Source organism: Amphiprion ocellaris, chromosome 14 (genome assembly GCF_022539595.1).
Source record: "Amphiprion ocellaris isolate individual 3 ecotype Okinawa chromosome 14, ASM2253959v1, whole genome shotgun sequence".
Taxonomy (NCBI): Eukaryota; Metazoa; Chordata; class Actinopteri; family Pomacentridae; genus Amphiprion; species Amphiprion ocellaris.
This window is the reverse complement of record NC_072779.1, coordinates 24139633-24154280: the sequence shown is the minus strand read 5'-3', so window position 1 is coordinate 24154280 and position 14648 is coordinate 24139633. Positions and strand designations below refer to the sequence as shown.

At 39.9% G+C, this 14648-nt stretch overlaps 1 protein-coding gene across 1 annotated transcript; it reads left to right on the top strand.

Moving 5' to 3' along the window:
• Positions 1-1158: 1158 nt before the first annotated feature.
• vps11 (VPS11 core subunit of CORVET and HOPS complexes) lies at positions 1159-13239 on the top strand. The gene is made up of 16 exons (XM_055017507.1): positions 1159-1347; positions 2281-2425; positions 2519-2654; positions 2772-2935; positions 3078-3325; positions 5050-5251; positions 5391-5542; positions 5829-6015; positions 7322-7465; positions 8388-8585; positions 8707-8868; positions 8966-9099; positions 10309-10511; positions 10671-10842; positions 12294-12516; positions 12705-13239. The coding sequence occupies exons 1-16, from the start codon at positions 1202-1204 to the stop codon at positions 12867-12869; spliced, it is 2781 nt and encodes a 926-aa protein (XP_054873482.1). The 5' UTR covers positions 1159-1201; the 3' UTR covers positions 12870-13239.
• The last annotated feature ends 1409 nt before the right edge of the window (positions 13240-14648 follow it).

Genomic DNA, 14648 nt, shown 5'->3' with positions numbered 1-14648 from the left:
CCTAATTTCTGAAGAGGGTTAGATATGGTAAACAGACGTTTATCTGTACACACAGCAAAATCTGGCCATCTGGATTTTTCTTTATTCAGCACACAATCTAGTTGAATCTTTCCCAGAGAGATCTTGTTTGTTAACAAAATAGCAGAAAAACAGCTCTACATCATCCCCAGGGAGTTTATTGTGAATTCATGTGTACCTTTAACATTAGACCGCTTCAATATGATCTCTCTGTCTCTGTCGTGTGCAAGCAGGTTGGAACAGGTGGAAAAAAGTGTCAGTTGTGATTAAAGAGTATCCGCAAGAATGAAGGGAAAGGTGTAGAAAACGGTGCTGAGACCAGCGATGTTGTCTGGTTTAGAGACAGTGACACTGAGGAACATGGTGACATTGAGGTCTTATGGACATGTACAGAGGAGGGATAGTGAATATATTGGTAGAAGGATGCTGAGTTTTGAAGTGCCAGGCAGGAGGCCTAGAGGAAGACCAAATAGGAGGTTTATGGATGTAGTGAAAGAGGACATGAAGTTAGTTGGTGTGAGAGAAGAGGATGCAGAGGATAGGGTTAGATGGAAGCAGATGATTTGCTGTGGCGAACCCTGAAGGGCAAAGCTGAAAGGAAAAGAAGAAATACTTGCAGCATGAAACAGCATGAGTTAGTTTCTGTAAGGTGCTATAGTTAGAAGAGCTGTCATTAAGCTAAATTTGCACAAAATGTTCAGTGTTATTAGTCAGCAAGACAGACAGCCAATTTGGTCCGTTTAACATTAGTTAGTTATTTGGGAAACAAAATTATTATTTTAAAAATTAATATAATGAATCTTTAAGGTATACCAGTCTTTCAGGTGGTAGCTAAAACTGGCAAGTACATCAAAGCACACCATATGATTATATCTGTACATCATCACAAATAAGACTAATTATAAAGCTTTGAAACAAATGTGAAAATTGTGCAGTTATGTGCTTAAAAGACTGATGGTTTGAGTGTGATGACTTGAAAACTGATATTTAAGTTTGATGAAAACCACTTCACTAATTGCAAGACTATAATGAAACGGAGGGATAACCATGAGAGCCAGAAGGAGGCAGTAATGCAACTTAAATGATGCCAACTGCTATAAAGCACCAAAGAAGAAGAATTAGACGTTTTGGGTTTTTTCGTGTCACATGACTACGCCTCCAGTCAGGCTACTGTGCTAACAAAATGGCAGCCTTCTTACAGTGGAGAAAATTTGTATTCTTTGATAAAGACACTGTGAAGGATCCTGTGGATAATGGGAAAGATTTTGTTCTTCCAAAAGGAATATCGGCTTGTGACTCCGGCCGTGGTCACATCGTTCTTGGTGATATCCTTTAATGGCGTCAGGCTCTGTTATGCTAGGCTACTGACAGCTGATGCTAGCTCCGGTTTAGGTAATGTGAAGCCTCAAACCGAGGGAATTTAGACAGTGTCTCAGAAACGACTGGCTGTTTATCTTAGAAATAAACTCAAGCAATGGCCTGAAGACTGAACAGTAGAGCCAGAGTGTCCTGTTTTCTGTGAAAGTGGAAACGGCGTCACACCAAACTGATAAATATTTTCAAGTTACGCCTGAGAATAATAGCTGAGAGGCAATACTTGAGATTCCACTAGCAGTTGTGAGTTATTGACATTTAGTACATTGATAATATGCTAAATTACGACGTCTTATAATCCTACATACTCCTCCTTTATAACAGGGGTGTCAAACAAGGTCCGCGGGCCAAAAGCGGCTCGCCAGAGGGTCCAGTCCGGCCCGTGGGAAAATTACAGGGAAGACGTTAATTGCAGATTGTAAATTTTTAGAACTGTACATTTTAAATAATTTCTAGTTGTTTTGATCTTACAGTAAAACACTATATTGTTCAGTTCCAGATATGTGACTAAATGCTGTGTGCCTTTGTAGACACACTGTGATGTGTAAGTTGTAATGTGTAAATGACAAATTGAGGCATAATATTGTTGAAATTGCGCTTATTTTTCTTCAGGAACTTCAGGTTGTTCATAATGTTTTTACTTTTTTGCACTAAAACAGAGAGACAAATTTAAAGTTGTGTTATTTATAGGTAATTATGCTCTGATTTTACTGATCTGGCCCACTGGAGATGTAATTGGGCTGAATGTGGCCCCTGAACTAAAATGAGGTCGACATCCCTGTTTTATAGTAACAATAACTCGGAGACAGATGATAGTGAGTCGAGTGTATATGAAATCTTACACAAACGAATCATGTAATTGTCCTTAACCTCTACAATGATACATATGGATGGTAAGATCTGGCTTTTGACACGGTCCCTGCAGCTGACTTCTTTTCAGGCTTACAAGTTGAGGGTAACACATCTCTATCAGCTGAAGCAGCACAGTATTCTTGTATCAGTGGGGCAGGATGAACATGGAATTAACCCTTTAGTAAGTGTTATGTTTTCCATACAAGTTTCAATCAGAAGAATTTTGTAAATGATCTTGAACCACCACTAAACTGAATCGATGTTCATTTCTTAGGTAAAGGTCTGGAACTTAGACAAAAGAGACAGTGGAAATCCACTCTGCACTCGGATTTTTCCTGCAATTCCTGGTAACAAACCAACTGAAGTGTCTTGCCTCAGTGTACATGAAAACCTCAACTTTATGGCCATTGGTAAGACACAGTAACAGGTTCTACTTTCATCTAGTTGACTCTGTAATCACTGTTTGGCAGTTTTCAGTTTTGCCCTCACTCTTTATAGGAGGTTATAAAAGGTGTATTTGTTGACAGGCTTCACAGATGGCAGTGTGGTTTTGACCAAAGGTGACATCACCAGAGATCGTCACAGTAAAATTCTGACTCTGCACGAGGGAACTTGCCCAGTCACAGGCCTTGCCTTCCGCCAAGTAGCAAAAGTTACACACTTATTTGTCGCCACTCTGGAGAAAGTCCATGTAAGTTTGGTCCGCCTTGAACATTGTGGTAATTGCAGCTATTACATATTTTGAAATTTTAAAGAGAATTTTTTCTCAACTTAAAGATGACAAAATAGTCTTTCAGCTCACAACGTTGCCATTTTCTTTTTCCCTTGCTCAGTGCTACACTCTGTCCATCAAGGAGTATCCTAAAATAGAGCTGGATACACATGGCTGCGCACTGCAGTGCTCGTCTTTGGCAGATCCCTCCCAAGATTCCCAGTTCATTGTGGCTGGTGATGAATGCGTGTACCTGTATCAGCCTGATGAACGAGGCCCCTGCTTTGCCTTTGATGGACACAAGCTTCTTGCCCACTGGCACCGCGGATATCTGTTCTTACTCATCAGGGATGTAAAGTCACCCAACAAGTAAGGACATCGCTGAGCAAACAAAATTAACGCACACTAACCATTGAGGGGCTGTGTTTATATGAGACTTTGGATGTTCACATGGAAATATTTTCATCCGAAAGGATATGTGCAAATACTGTTGACAGATTAGGGTGGTTATTTAGCAAAGATCTGTGGCCCTTTCCTCTACAGTTGGTGTTTCTTGCTACCTCCTAAGAAACTGCACCAGGCAATGGTGGGTTTGTGATCCTGCAACATCTGCTTTAAATTGTCAACAGGCACAAGCTATAGGAGACATTTTAAAATCCATTTCTTTGTTGTCTGCTAAATGCTAATTTTGCACACATCAGACAGGTGATGCTGAGTCTTAGAGCATTTCTGCCACCACATGTAGGTCTGTGCAATCATGTGTAGTCTGGTTTCAAAAAACTCGAAACCCACGTCAAGAGATTGTAAAAGCTTCTTTTTTTTTTTAACTTGAGGAAGTTTTATTGAATTTTGCTGCTTCCATTCACATTATCTATAGTAATACTTCAAAATGCACATAAAAATATTTTATAGAAACAAGGCTTAAAAAGTCACACAAGTAGGCCAAGCAGGAGATTTAATTCATCACAAACTGCCATTTAAATTTAGTTGTGTTCCCCTCTTCACTTTTTCCTCAGTGAGACCATCTCTGGTTGAAACTAATATCATTAATGCCCACAGAAAATAAAAGTAATGTACTCATAAAGTACTCTGGGATACACCGTACAGTACTAGGTAAATGGTTACGTAATACAATTGGCTGGAGAACACTGCTTCAGTTACAGCCTTTTAGTGTTGGATTACGTTCATTTTGTCATTTCTTGCTATAAAATAGCTTTACTTTTAAACCAACAACTCAATAAGGAAAGTAGTAGTAGTGTGTATGTTTCAACATTGCTCTGTCTTCATGCAAGTCTCAAGTGGTGTTGAAACATTTGCTTGCTCCCTTTTTGTACTTAGAAAATTTGATATCCTCAAGCTGAAAAGCACCAGTTTCTGCTGCATTTTGCTGAAAGATGCATACAGAAAGCCTGTATGTACTATGCTACCTTACCTCAGATATTTAAATCAAGACAGTAAGCAGGAGGAGTGGACCTGAGATTAGGGGATCACCAATATCTTAATGGGCAGTGCATGATGTCAAAATATATGATAATAGTTAAATAAAGATGTGGCATGAGAAATGTAGAATGACTCAAAACAGCTCCAATCCAGAACCACATATTTGAGGCAGCTAGTAGTACATATTCAGGAGGCCTGTTATTTAACTAATATTTCTCCATGTCTTCCCCTTGTGTGATGATACATATTTGCAGTGCCCGTTTAGAGCACTACATTGTGCTCTATTGATGGTAACTTGACATCAATCAGCTGAGTAAATATTCCACTGATTGTAAAAGCCATGCTACTCTGTGACATTGTGGTGTTAAAAGGCACAATAACAGAAGTCCATTAGTGTAATGTGAGCTGCACCATATTTATTACACACATTATTAAATGAGATATGTGTGCAAGAAGAAGGTATTCTATGTGAACTTCATGTCAAACAAAGCATAATATTTAACACTGTCTAGAAATGGGCTAATATAACAAGATGAAAATTAAGTGTTTTATTTTGAGATTGTAGACCAGCAGTTAATGATCAGCACTATAAAGTCTCACAGAAAGACAGATGTTTCCTATGTGACTGCTGATGGTGTCCATTTTCATATCAGGACAGGGTTTGGGAGCAGGGAGAGCTTTCCGTCAGATAAACAGCTTCTGACCATCTATGACCTGGACAACAAGTTCATCGCCTACAGTGCCTCTTTCGATGATGTGATTGACGTAGTAGCAGAGTGGGGCTCCTTCTACATTCTGACCAGAGATGGAAAAATGTTTGTTCTCCAAGAGAAAGACACACAGACCAAATTGGAGGTGTGTGCAATATGTAACTGACAATTCATTACTTGTAAAGAATAGCGATGAGGACTGTAATCCCTTATAATTCAATTTAGTACCTAGCATTATTCTGGATTAGAAAGCAGGGTTGTTACCTCTGTGTTTGTATATTAAGATGCTGTTTAAGAAGAACCTGTTTGTGATGGCCATAAACCTGGCTAAGAGCCAACACCTGGACAGTGATGGACTGTCCGAGATCTTCAGACAGTATGGAGATCATCTGTACCTTAAAGGAGATCATGATGGTGCCATCCAACAGTACATTCGGTAATTACAGCACTAAATATTTGCCAGGGCTGAAGCTCTTTTTATTATCTTAGATTGGATTGAGACACGTACTCTGTTTGACTATTGTTTTACCATTTTATTTCCTGTTACACCATGTAGAACTGTTAGATGTACCAGAACCAAGGTGCCATGATGATTTTGTGGCCTGAGAAAATTTTCAGTGTAGCACTACAATTTATTTCTCTGTAGTTGCACAGCTTTCACACATTGGATAGCTGATCATTTCATCCAACAGCACTTAAAACATCACTGTGTTTTTCAACAGCACTATTGGTAAACTGGAGCCATCGTACGTCATCAGGAAATTCCTAGATGCACAGAGGATCCACAACCTGACAGCTTATCTGCAAGCTCTGCACAGGCAGTCACTGGCCAATGCAGACCACACCACCCTGCTGCTAAACTGTTACACCAAGCTAAAGGACAGCTCTAAATTGGAAGAATTTATTAAGGTGATTAATGGGTGATAATGACCACTAATGTTTTTCATAATAATCACAAATGTTTAAACTAAAAAAGCACTTAGAGAGCGCAGTACTCTGCCAAGGCTGTTCATTCCCCCATATGGCATTGTCAGAAATGCAGCTTTTTATAAAAATAAATGCAGCATTTGTTTATTACTCCACCAAGGAGGCGGGGCATCAGCAGAGGTATGTGATGATTGCCGTTGGTTTGCCTGTCTGTTTGTCTGTTAGCAACATTACTCAAAAACGGAGTAACGGTTTTGGATGAAATTTTCAGGAAATGTCAGAAATGACACAAGTATCACCTTATCAGATTTTGGCAGTGATGCCGCTTAAAGTCTGGATCCATGGAATTGTTAAGGATTTCCGTATCATTGCGAGATAGCAGCATGGCGTCACTGTAGCTATGGCAAGAAGTGAACGCTGCGTCAGCTGCCTGCTAACGATCACATGATTGCGATCCTACTACAAATCGACCACTGCAGACTTATCGGGACTTACCCGTCAAAAATCACACAAGGAACAGTTGATTAAATTGCGGGGCCGTCTCCTATCCCATGACTGCTTTTCTTGTTAGTTATTGATCATCAGAAATCACGGCAACATAGAATGTGGCCATTTAATATGGATGTACCCACAAACAAAATGACTTTGCACTGAGCACAGGCGTGTGTTATGCATGTGTATGTTATGTAAAGATACTGAATCGTGTCACCTAAATGTGTAGCGGCCGGTGGGAATTGCTTGGACTTGGAAACACCCCCACAATTTAATCAATTGTGCCTTATCTCATTTTCGACATATAAGCCCCGATAAGTCCGCAGCGGTCGATTCGTAGAAGGATCGCAATCATGTGATCATCAGCAGGCAGCTGACTTAGTATTCACATTTTGTCATAGTTACAGTGACACCGTGCGCTATCTTGCAGTGATACAGAAATCTTTAACAAATGCGTGGATCCAGACTGTAAGTTGCATCACTGCCAAAATCTGATAAGGTGGTCCTTGTGTCATTTCTGACCTTTCCTGAAAATTTCATCCTAATCTCTTTGTCCATTTTTGAGTAATGTTGCTAACAGACAGACAAACACACAAACAGATGGACAAACGTACGCCGATCATCACATAACTCTGCCGTTCCTTGGCGGAGTAATAAGGCATAGAAAATCTAACAGCTCTTTTTACAGTGACTTTATAAAGTGACTTCCATCAAAGAACAGGTGTGTCTGAATGGATAAGCCACTAACGGGTTGCCACATTTAACGCATCTGTCTTCCTGCACTACATTTCAACAGAGCAGTGAAAGTGAAGTCCACTTTGATGTTGAGATTGCCATCAAGGTTCTTCGCCAGGCTGGCTACCACAGTCATGCTGTCTTCTTGGCTGAGAAACACATGCACCACGAGTGGTACCTGAAGATCCAGCTGGAGGACCTCAAAGTAAAAACGTGCAAGTAGATGTACAAACATTTGTTAGAGAGGTGTATTAAATCATCTTTTGGTGCTGCTGAAAGCTACTTTATTTCACCTATCTTCCCCTGACAAGTTAAAATTAATTGCTTTTGTTCCTGCCTCGGTGCGCTTTTTATTGTTCTAATGTGCATTTACAAGGAATGTTAAGTGGAAACAAATTCATTACTTTTCTATAAACAGACATAAATAGCATCCTTTTTTGTATTTTATTATACATTTTAAAACGAATGTCACACCGTCTTCGGAGTTTTAACTTAGTCCAAGAGAATCAGACAAAACACAATAATTCTAAGGCGGTCCCGTATTTTTTATGAACACTGTAGTAAGATTGCTGTTGCAGCTTTTACAAAAGAGTGACCAGTGTTTACTCAGACTTGAAAATGCTCAGCACCATCTGAAGAGAGTGAATATCTCAAAGGAGCTTAAATACTCACAAACACAGAGGTGTAGACAGTCGGAAGTTCATTCACAGTAGCTTTTTATCAGTTCACTTGATTAGTTCTGTGTGGAATAAAAGTTCTGCATGATCATGATCAGGTATTTTGACAGCCACTGACAAACCCAAAAGTGCATATAAAATAGCGAGAGTCTATTCAATTGCAGTCTCCTTATTTATCCACGACGCTTAAGACCAATTTGACATTTAGTCTTTGCCCCTTTCTAATATATACGAAGCAAAATCCTGCAATATGGACCAGTGGAATTCTGACCTACGTTTTCCTACAGTTAATTTCTGTTGTATATCCAGTCTTTGTTGCCCCTCTGATTGTATAGCAGTTAGTTTGATTAGTATATGTTATATATCAATGAATTTAGGTACGTAGCAGTACCCACAAGAGAACTTGATGGGCTAAGTAACTCACTTGTTTTGTTTCCCTCCAAAACCCAGAACTATCAGGAAGGATTGCGTTACATTGGGCGTCTGTCTTTTGAACAAGCTGAAAGCAACATGAAGCGCTATGGAAAGACCCTGATGCACCATGTTCCTGAAGGTACCACATTGCTCTTGAAGGGTCTGTGCACTAACTACAAACCCAGTGGTGACATTACTGAAAAAGACAGCCTGGACATGAGCCGGGTCAGTAAGGTCAGTCGGAAGTTCTGTTGCTGTCTTTTGTATTGAAGACTAATTCCTCACAGATCATATGTTTAAGGCATTTATCACTAATATTGGCCTTAACAAGTGTTCACGTTTGTTTTGTTTGAAGGCCAACTCAGAGGAATTCATCCCAATTTTTGCCAATAATCCTCGGGAGCTGAAAGCCTTCCTGGAGCACATGATTAAGGTGGACCCCAGTTCTCCCCAGGGTGTTTATGACACACTGCTGGAACTCCGACTGCAAGACTGGGCACACGAACAGGACCCTGAGGTCGGTGCAAAACACAAAATAGTTATAAATGCTGCCATTATACTTTTGTACCACAGTATGAAAACCTTTCCATAATTTCTAATCCATATGTTTGCAGAGAAAAAAGGTCCTGCAGGGGGAAGCTGTGTTCCTGCTGAGGAGTGACAACACTGTGTTTGATAAGGCCCTGGTCCTTTGCCAGATGCACAACTTCAAAGAAGGCGTCCTCTACCTTTATGAGAAAGGCAAACTGTAAGTGAGGGAGACCAAACAGCCTCCTGCTATGTTTGATCCCAGTTGAAGTGATAAAGCAGCACATCACAACTTAACATAACCTCTCATTAGTCACTGTCTCCATGTGTCAGGTAAAAATGTCTGAATCTATCTGAATTATAAAGGTGAGCCATAAACCACACATCAGCTGAATATGATCAAGGTTTTTGTGTCTGGTATAAACCAGTCATGAGATTGAATATCAATATCCAAGACATACACAGACACTCACCAAGCACTTTATAAGGAACAGCATACCAATCCTGTATCAGACCTCCCTTCTATATTGTGGATTTCACAAGAAACATTCTTTTGAGACACTTCTTCATGTTGAGATGATTGTATCCCATTAGTTCCCTGGGTTACGTTCTACTAAATCCCAAAAGTGTTGTGCAGGATTCAGATCTGGTGACTGGGGAGGCCACTGAAGTGCACTGAACTCACCGTCATGTTACTGAAAACAGTTTGAAGCAACATTTGCCTGGTGCCCTGGCGCTTTATCCTGCCTGAAGCAGCAATTAAAAGACGGTCAGACATATTCAGACCAGCTGTGGCATTCAAACCGCGAATGCTGGTATTATGGGCCAAAAGTGAGCCAATAATACACCCCCCACATCATAATACCAACAGCAGCCTGCACTGTTGATAGAAGACAGACTAGATCCATGCATGTGCAGCCTCAGCAGAATCTAACCAGACTAGGTTTTTCTGTCTTCATCTGTCCAGTTTTGGAGAGCTTTGCCCACTGGACACTCATATTTCTGTTCTTGGTTTGCAGGAGAGGAAACTGATGTGGTCTTTTGTAGCCATAACCCCAAGCTTTGACATGTTGTTTGTCCTCAGCTGCTTTTCTGTCATCTCCAACGAGTCTGGCCATTTTTCTTTAATCTTTTTCATCAGTAAAGTGATTCCAGCTGCACACATCTCACTTACATGGTGGCTTTTTGTTTTTCACACGTCTAGGTATACTCTGGAGACTGTGAAAATCTCAGGTCACTAAAACACATTTTTCCCTCATTCTGAGCATTAGCTGCAACTCCCGACCTGTTTCTGTAGAAGTTTGTGCACTACACTGCTGCCACACGATTGGCTGATTGGATAACTGCATGCGTGAGCAGGTGTGCTCGATGAGTTTATTTAGATTCCGTAACTGTTTATAAATTGAACAGGATTTACATTTCTGCATAGGTACCAGCAGATTATGCACTACCACATGCAAAATGAAGAGTATGGAAAAGTGGTAGAGGCCTGCAAGCATTATGGAGCTCAAGAGGGTTGCCTTTGGGAGCAGGCACTGGGATACTTTGCCAGAAAGGAAGAGGACTGCAAGGCCTACATCAGTGAGGTCCTACATCACATAGATCAAAACAACCTGATGCCTCCACTACTTGGTGAGTTGGTTTATTTTATACATATTTGTTTGGATCGTGTTGGAAATGTCACAGAGTAAGCTCAGGTAAGTACTGAGAGCACATATCGTTTCACATCAGTACGATGTAGTGTAAAAAGCAGGATTTTGCACAACATATCGTCCCTTTGTGTGGTTGTAGTGGTGCAAACATTAGCACACAACTCGACGGCCACTCTGTCCGTCATCAAGGACTACCTCATCAATAAGCTGCAGAGAGAGAGCCAGCAGATAGAGGACGATGAACGCAAAATCCGCCAGTACCGCGAGGAAACGGCTCACCTCCGCTCTGAGATCCAGGAGCTTAAAATGAGGTGAGTCACAAGGAATGACATTTTTTGATCATGACAAAGTTCTTTTTTTCATGATTTAATCCAAAGGGGTAAACTTTCATGTATTTTATATCCATTATCCTTTAATGTTTTCATTTTGATTATTGTGGCTTATAGCTCATGAAAATCAGAAATCCAGTATCTCAAAGTACTAGATTATTCTTAAAAATTCATCAAAAAGCATTCACAGTACAAAAATGTCCAATGTCTGAAAACTCTGTTCATTTTTACACTCAGTACTTGGTTGGGAGCTACTGCATCTATGCAGTGTGTCATAGAGGCGATCAGCCTGTGGCACTGCTGAGGTGTTATTGAAGTCCAGGTTGCTTTGACAGCAGCCTTCAGCTCGTCTGTATTTTTGGTTCAGATGTTTCTCATATTCCTCCTAACCGTACTCCATACTGGGTTCTGTGTGGTTCGGATGAGGGTAGTTAGCCAGCCAATCAAGCACAGTAATATCATGGTCAGCCAACCATTTAGTAGTAGCTTTGTGGACAGGTGCTAAGTGCTTCTCTGTGGTTCGGGAGGGGCTTCATGTTAGGAATATGTGCATTATTTTACACACTGTTTTCATTATTTTTCTGAAATGCAACATGTCTAAGCTACTGAATGCTTTGAACTTCCCCAAGTGGATGAATAAATTATCTGTCATAACTCCTTTCCTTCAAGGTATGTGTGCATGTTGGCTCTTGATGCACTGATATCAGCCTCAGTCCTTGTAAAGCTCCCCCAAGTTCTTGAAATGACTTTTCTTGACAGGCTGTGGTCATTCCTGTTACTTGTACATCTTTTCCTATACACAAGCCTTCAGTCAGCTTTCTATTAATGCTTCCATATGTCACTCAGCCAATGGCAGACCTTCTGTGGTCTACTTTCTTTGTGGAGGATGTTAATGATTGTTTTCTGGACGACTTTCAAATCAGCAGTCTTCCCCACGATTATGGTGTGTGTAATCAGCTAGACTGTCTACATGGTATTTATATTATTTCATTAGTAATTTACTCAAACTCAAAATGAAATATTCTAATATTTCGAAGTATGTTCTTAACATTTTTGAGCTGTACGCTATAATTATCAAAATTTTAAAAGAAAAATGCTTGAAACATTTTATTTTGTGTAATGAATGTGGAATATATAAAATGTTCACTTTCTTAAATAACTATAAGTGTTTAAGACATACTTGTATAGAAAAATGCTTGAAACATTTTACTTTGTGTAATGAATGTAAAATATATAAAATTTTAACTTTATTAAATAACTGAAATGTACATTTCTTCACAATATTATAAATGTTTAAGATGTACTTGTATCGTCACCATGCCAGAGTTTGTTTCATTGATTATCACCAAAAGGTTTTTACTGCTAATGTGACCTGCAGGAGTCACAGATTACCCAACATAGTTGCAAGTCCTAACCTCTGTATTTCCACACAGTGCCAAGATATTCCAGAAGACCAAGTGTAACATGTGCAACAGTCCGTTGGAGCTTCCGTCTGTTCATTTCCTGTGCAGCCACTCCTTCCACCAACACTGCTTTGAAAGCTATGCTGAGAGCGAGGCTGAGTGCCCTACTTGCACTCCAGAGAACCGCAAAGTCATGGATATGCTGCGTGCCCAGGACCAGAAACGCGACCTACATGACCACTTCAACAGACAGGTAAAAATACTGGAGCTTGTCAAGAGGGATGCTTACCAGAAACGAAGGAAGTTGTTGGTTCAGTGTACTTCCTTTCAGGCGTCACGATTTCCATGGTCTGCTTTGATCTGTTTTGTAGTGTACTTGCCTAAACGCCAATGGAATGTTGAATAAATGCAGGCTCTTGTGTCTTTTTTTCTGGTTTTCAGTTACGCGGCTCAAATGATGGCTTCTCCGTCGTTGCTGACTATTTTGGCAGAGGAGTGTTCAACAAACTGACTCTGGTGACTGACCCGCCTGGCAGTAAAACTATTGGGAGTCTAGACGTCAACCTGCAGAGAGACGTTCTCATCCACACCAAGAGAAACAGTTAGAAACCTCAGCTTGTGACTGTAGTCTGAATTTCTGTCTGGTGGGCACCTTGTGTCTTGCTTGTCATCAGTCCAAGCTTTTGACCACGTGTTTTGCTGCACTTTATTTTAGCAGTGAATGCAGCTGCCAGCTTTTAGCACCTCTGATTGGCCTTTTTGCATATTTGTTCCAGTTTCAATCATTAATCAATAGGGACATTTTAAATGCAAATGTGTTTAAAACATGTAGTAACGTGTCTTAAACCTTGCTTAATCACACCTTGAAGCATTTTGCATGTTGTCAGTCTTGCAGCTACAACTCAAACATAGCTCGCCTGTCTGCCATTAATGAAATTATGCCTGATAATAATTGTGAATAAAGTCATTAAGTGTATTTTCATGATGTAACTTTTTCTTTGAGCTTTACGGGTTTTGCAGGTTGTGCCATCTATCAGCAGTGTAGCCCTTTAACACTCTACATAATATTGTACATTGCATAACTTGTGGTATGTGTGTTTAACAACTTGCGAACTACTTGTTCTGAACCTGTTCTGTGATGACAAAATCACGCTGACCCATGAACTTTCTAACATGAACTGCTTAGACACCAGAGAAACCTCCATGGACGTCTGTCATTTCTTGTCCCTGTAATTGTGTAGCCTTATTTTCTCATTAACTCAATGTCTTTGAGAGAATACTTCAAATTAGGAACAAGCATTGAACTGCTCTTGTGACCTTACAACGCATCCATCCATCATCTATACACTGCTTAATCCTCGTTAGGATCTGGAGTCTATCCCAGCTGACTTAGGGTGAAGGCAGGAGACACCCTGGACAGGTCACCAGTCGATCACAAGGCTACATATAGAGACAAACAAGCACACTGACATTCACACTTACAGTCAATTTAGAACTACCAATTAACCTCTGCATGTTTTTGGACTGTGGGAGGAAGCTGGAGAAAATGGGTTTTCTCCCTGCATGCACAGGGAGAACATGCAAACTCCATGCATTAATATCCTGGGAAGGCTGGGACGTGAACCAGGGATCTTCTAGCTGCAAGGCTAAAGTGCCAATCACCAAGTCACTACTCAGCCCCTCACAAAACATGTTTTTAGATTACTTCAGATTAATTTTTGTTGTCATTGCAATATATTTCAGTACAAGTAATAAGACAGTGAAATGCAGTTTAGCATCTCACCAGAAGTGCAAAAGGAGGAATAAAAGTGCAAAAGCTTTAAGAATGTGCTAAGATATACACAGAATGATAAACGTTATGTTTAAGTATGTACGACATAAATATCCAAGCTGCTTGAGTAATCTGTATAGAATATGCAGTATGGGCATCACAATATGATATATTATGAACACACTGCATATATAAATACGATATACTGTAGATAATATAAATATGCTAGATGAATAACAATATAAAAATGGGGATAAATCACAGTGGGAACAGTATAAACAGTAAGACTTCAAAATTTGTGACCAAATTTAACACCGATGTGTAATACAGGGTGTCCTTCAAGTCTGAACACATAGGTAATCTCATTAACTACAATTCTTTTGCCTCCACAGATTAAATATGTTCACGTGAATCTTTGCATCACAAATGGTGGAAATCATATTGAAGATATTGTTTGTTAATTCTGTTGAATAAAATGCTTAAAATTTCATGTCTTGAAAATATGTATTTTTGCCTGCGTTCAGACTTTAGGGACCTGTATATTTGATAATCAAATATACATTTAATATAATAGCTATATTTGATCTGTGGAGGCAAAAAGACTTATAGTTAAT

What these genes read in the sequence shown, in the direction of transcription:
- vps11 (XM_055017507.1), top strand. Translation starts at nt 1,202, where the DNA reads ATGGCAGCCTTCTTACAGTGGAGAAAATTTGTATTCTTTGATAAAGAC. An exon ending in AACATGGAATTAACCCTTTA is followed by an intron (nt 2,426 to 2,518) that starts GTAAGTGTTATG and finishes TTCATTTCTTAG; the next exon opens with GTAAAGGTCTGGAACTTAGA. An exon ending in GATGTAAAGTCACCCAACAA is followed by an intron (nt 3,326 to 5,049) that starts GTAAGGACATCG and finishes TTTTCATATCAG; the next exon opens with GACAGGGTTTGGGAGCAGGG.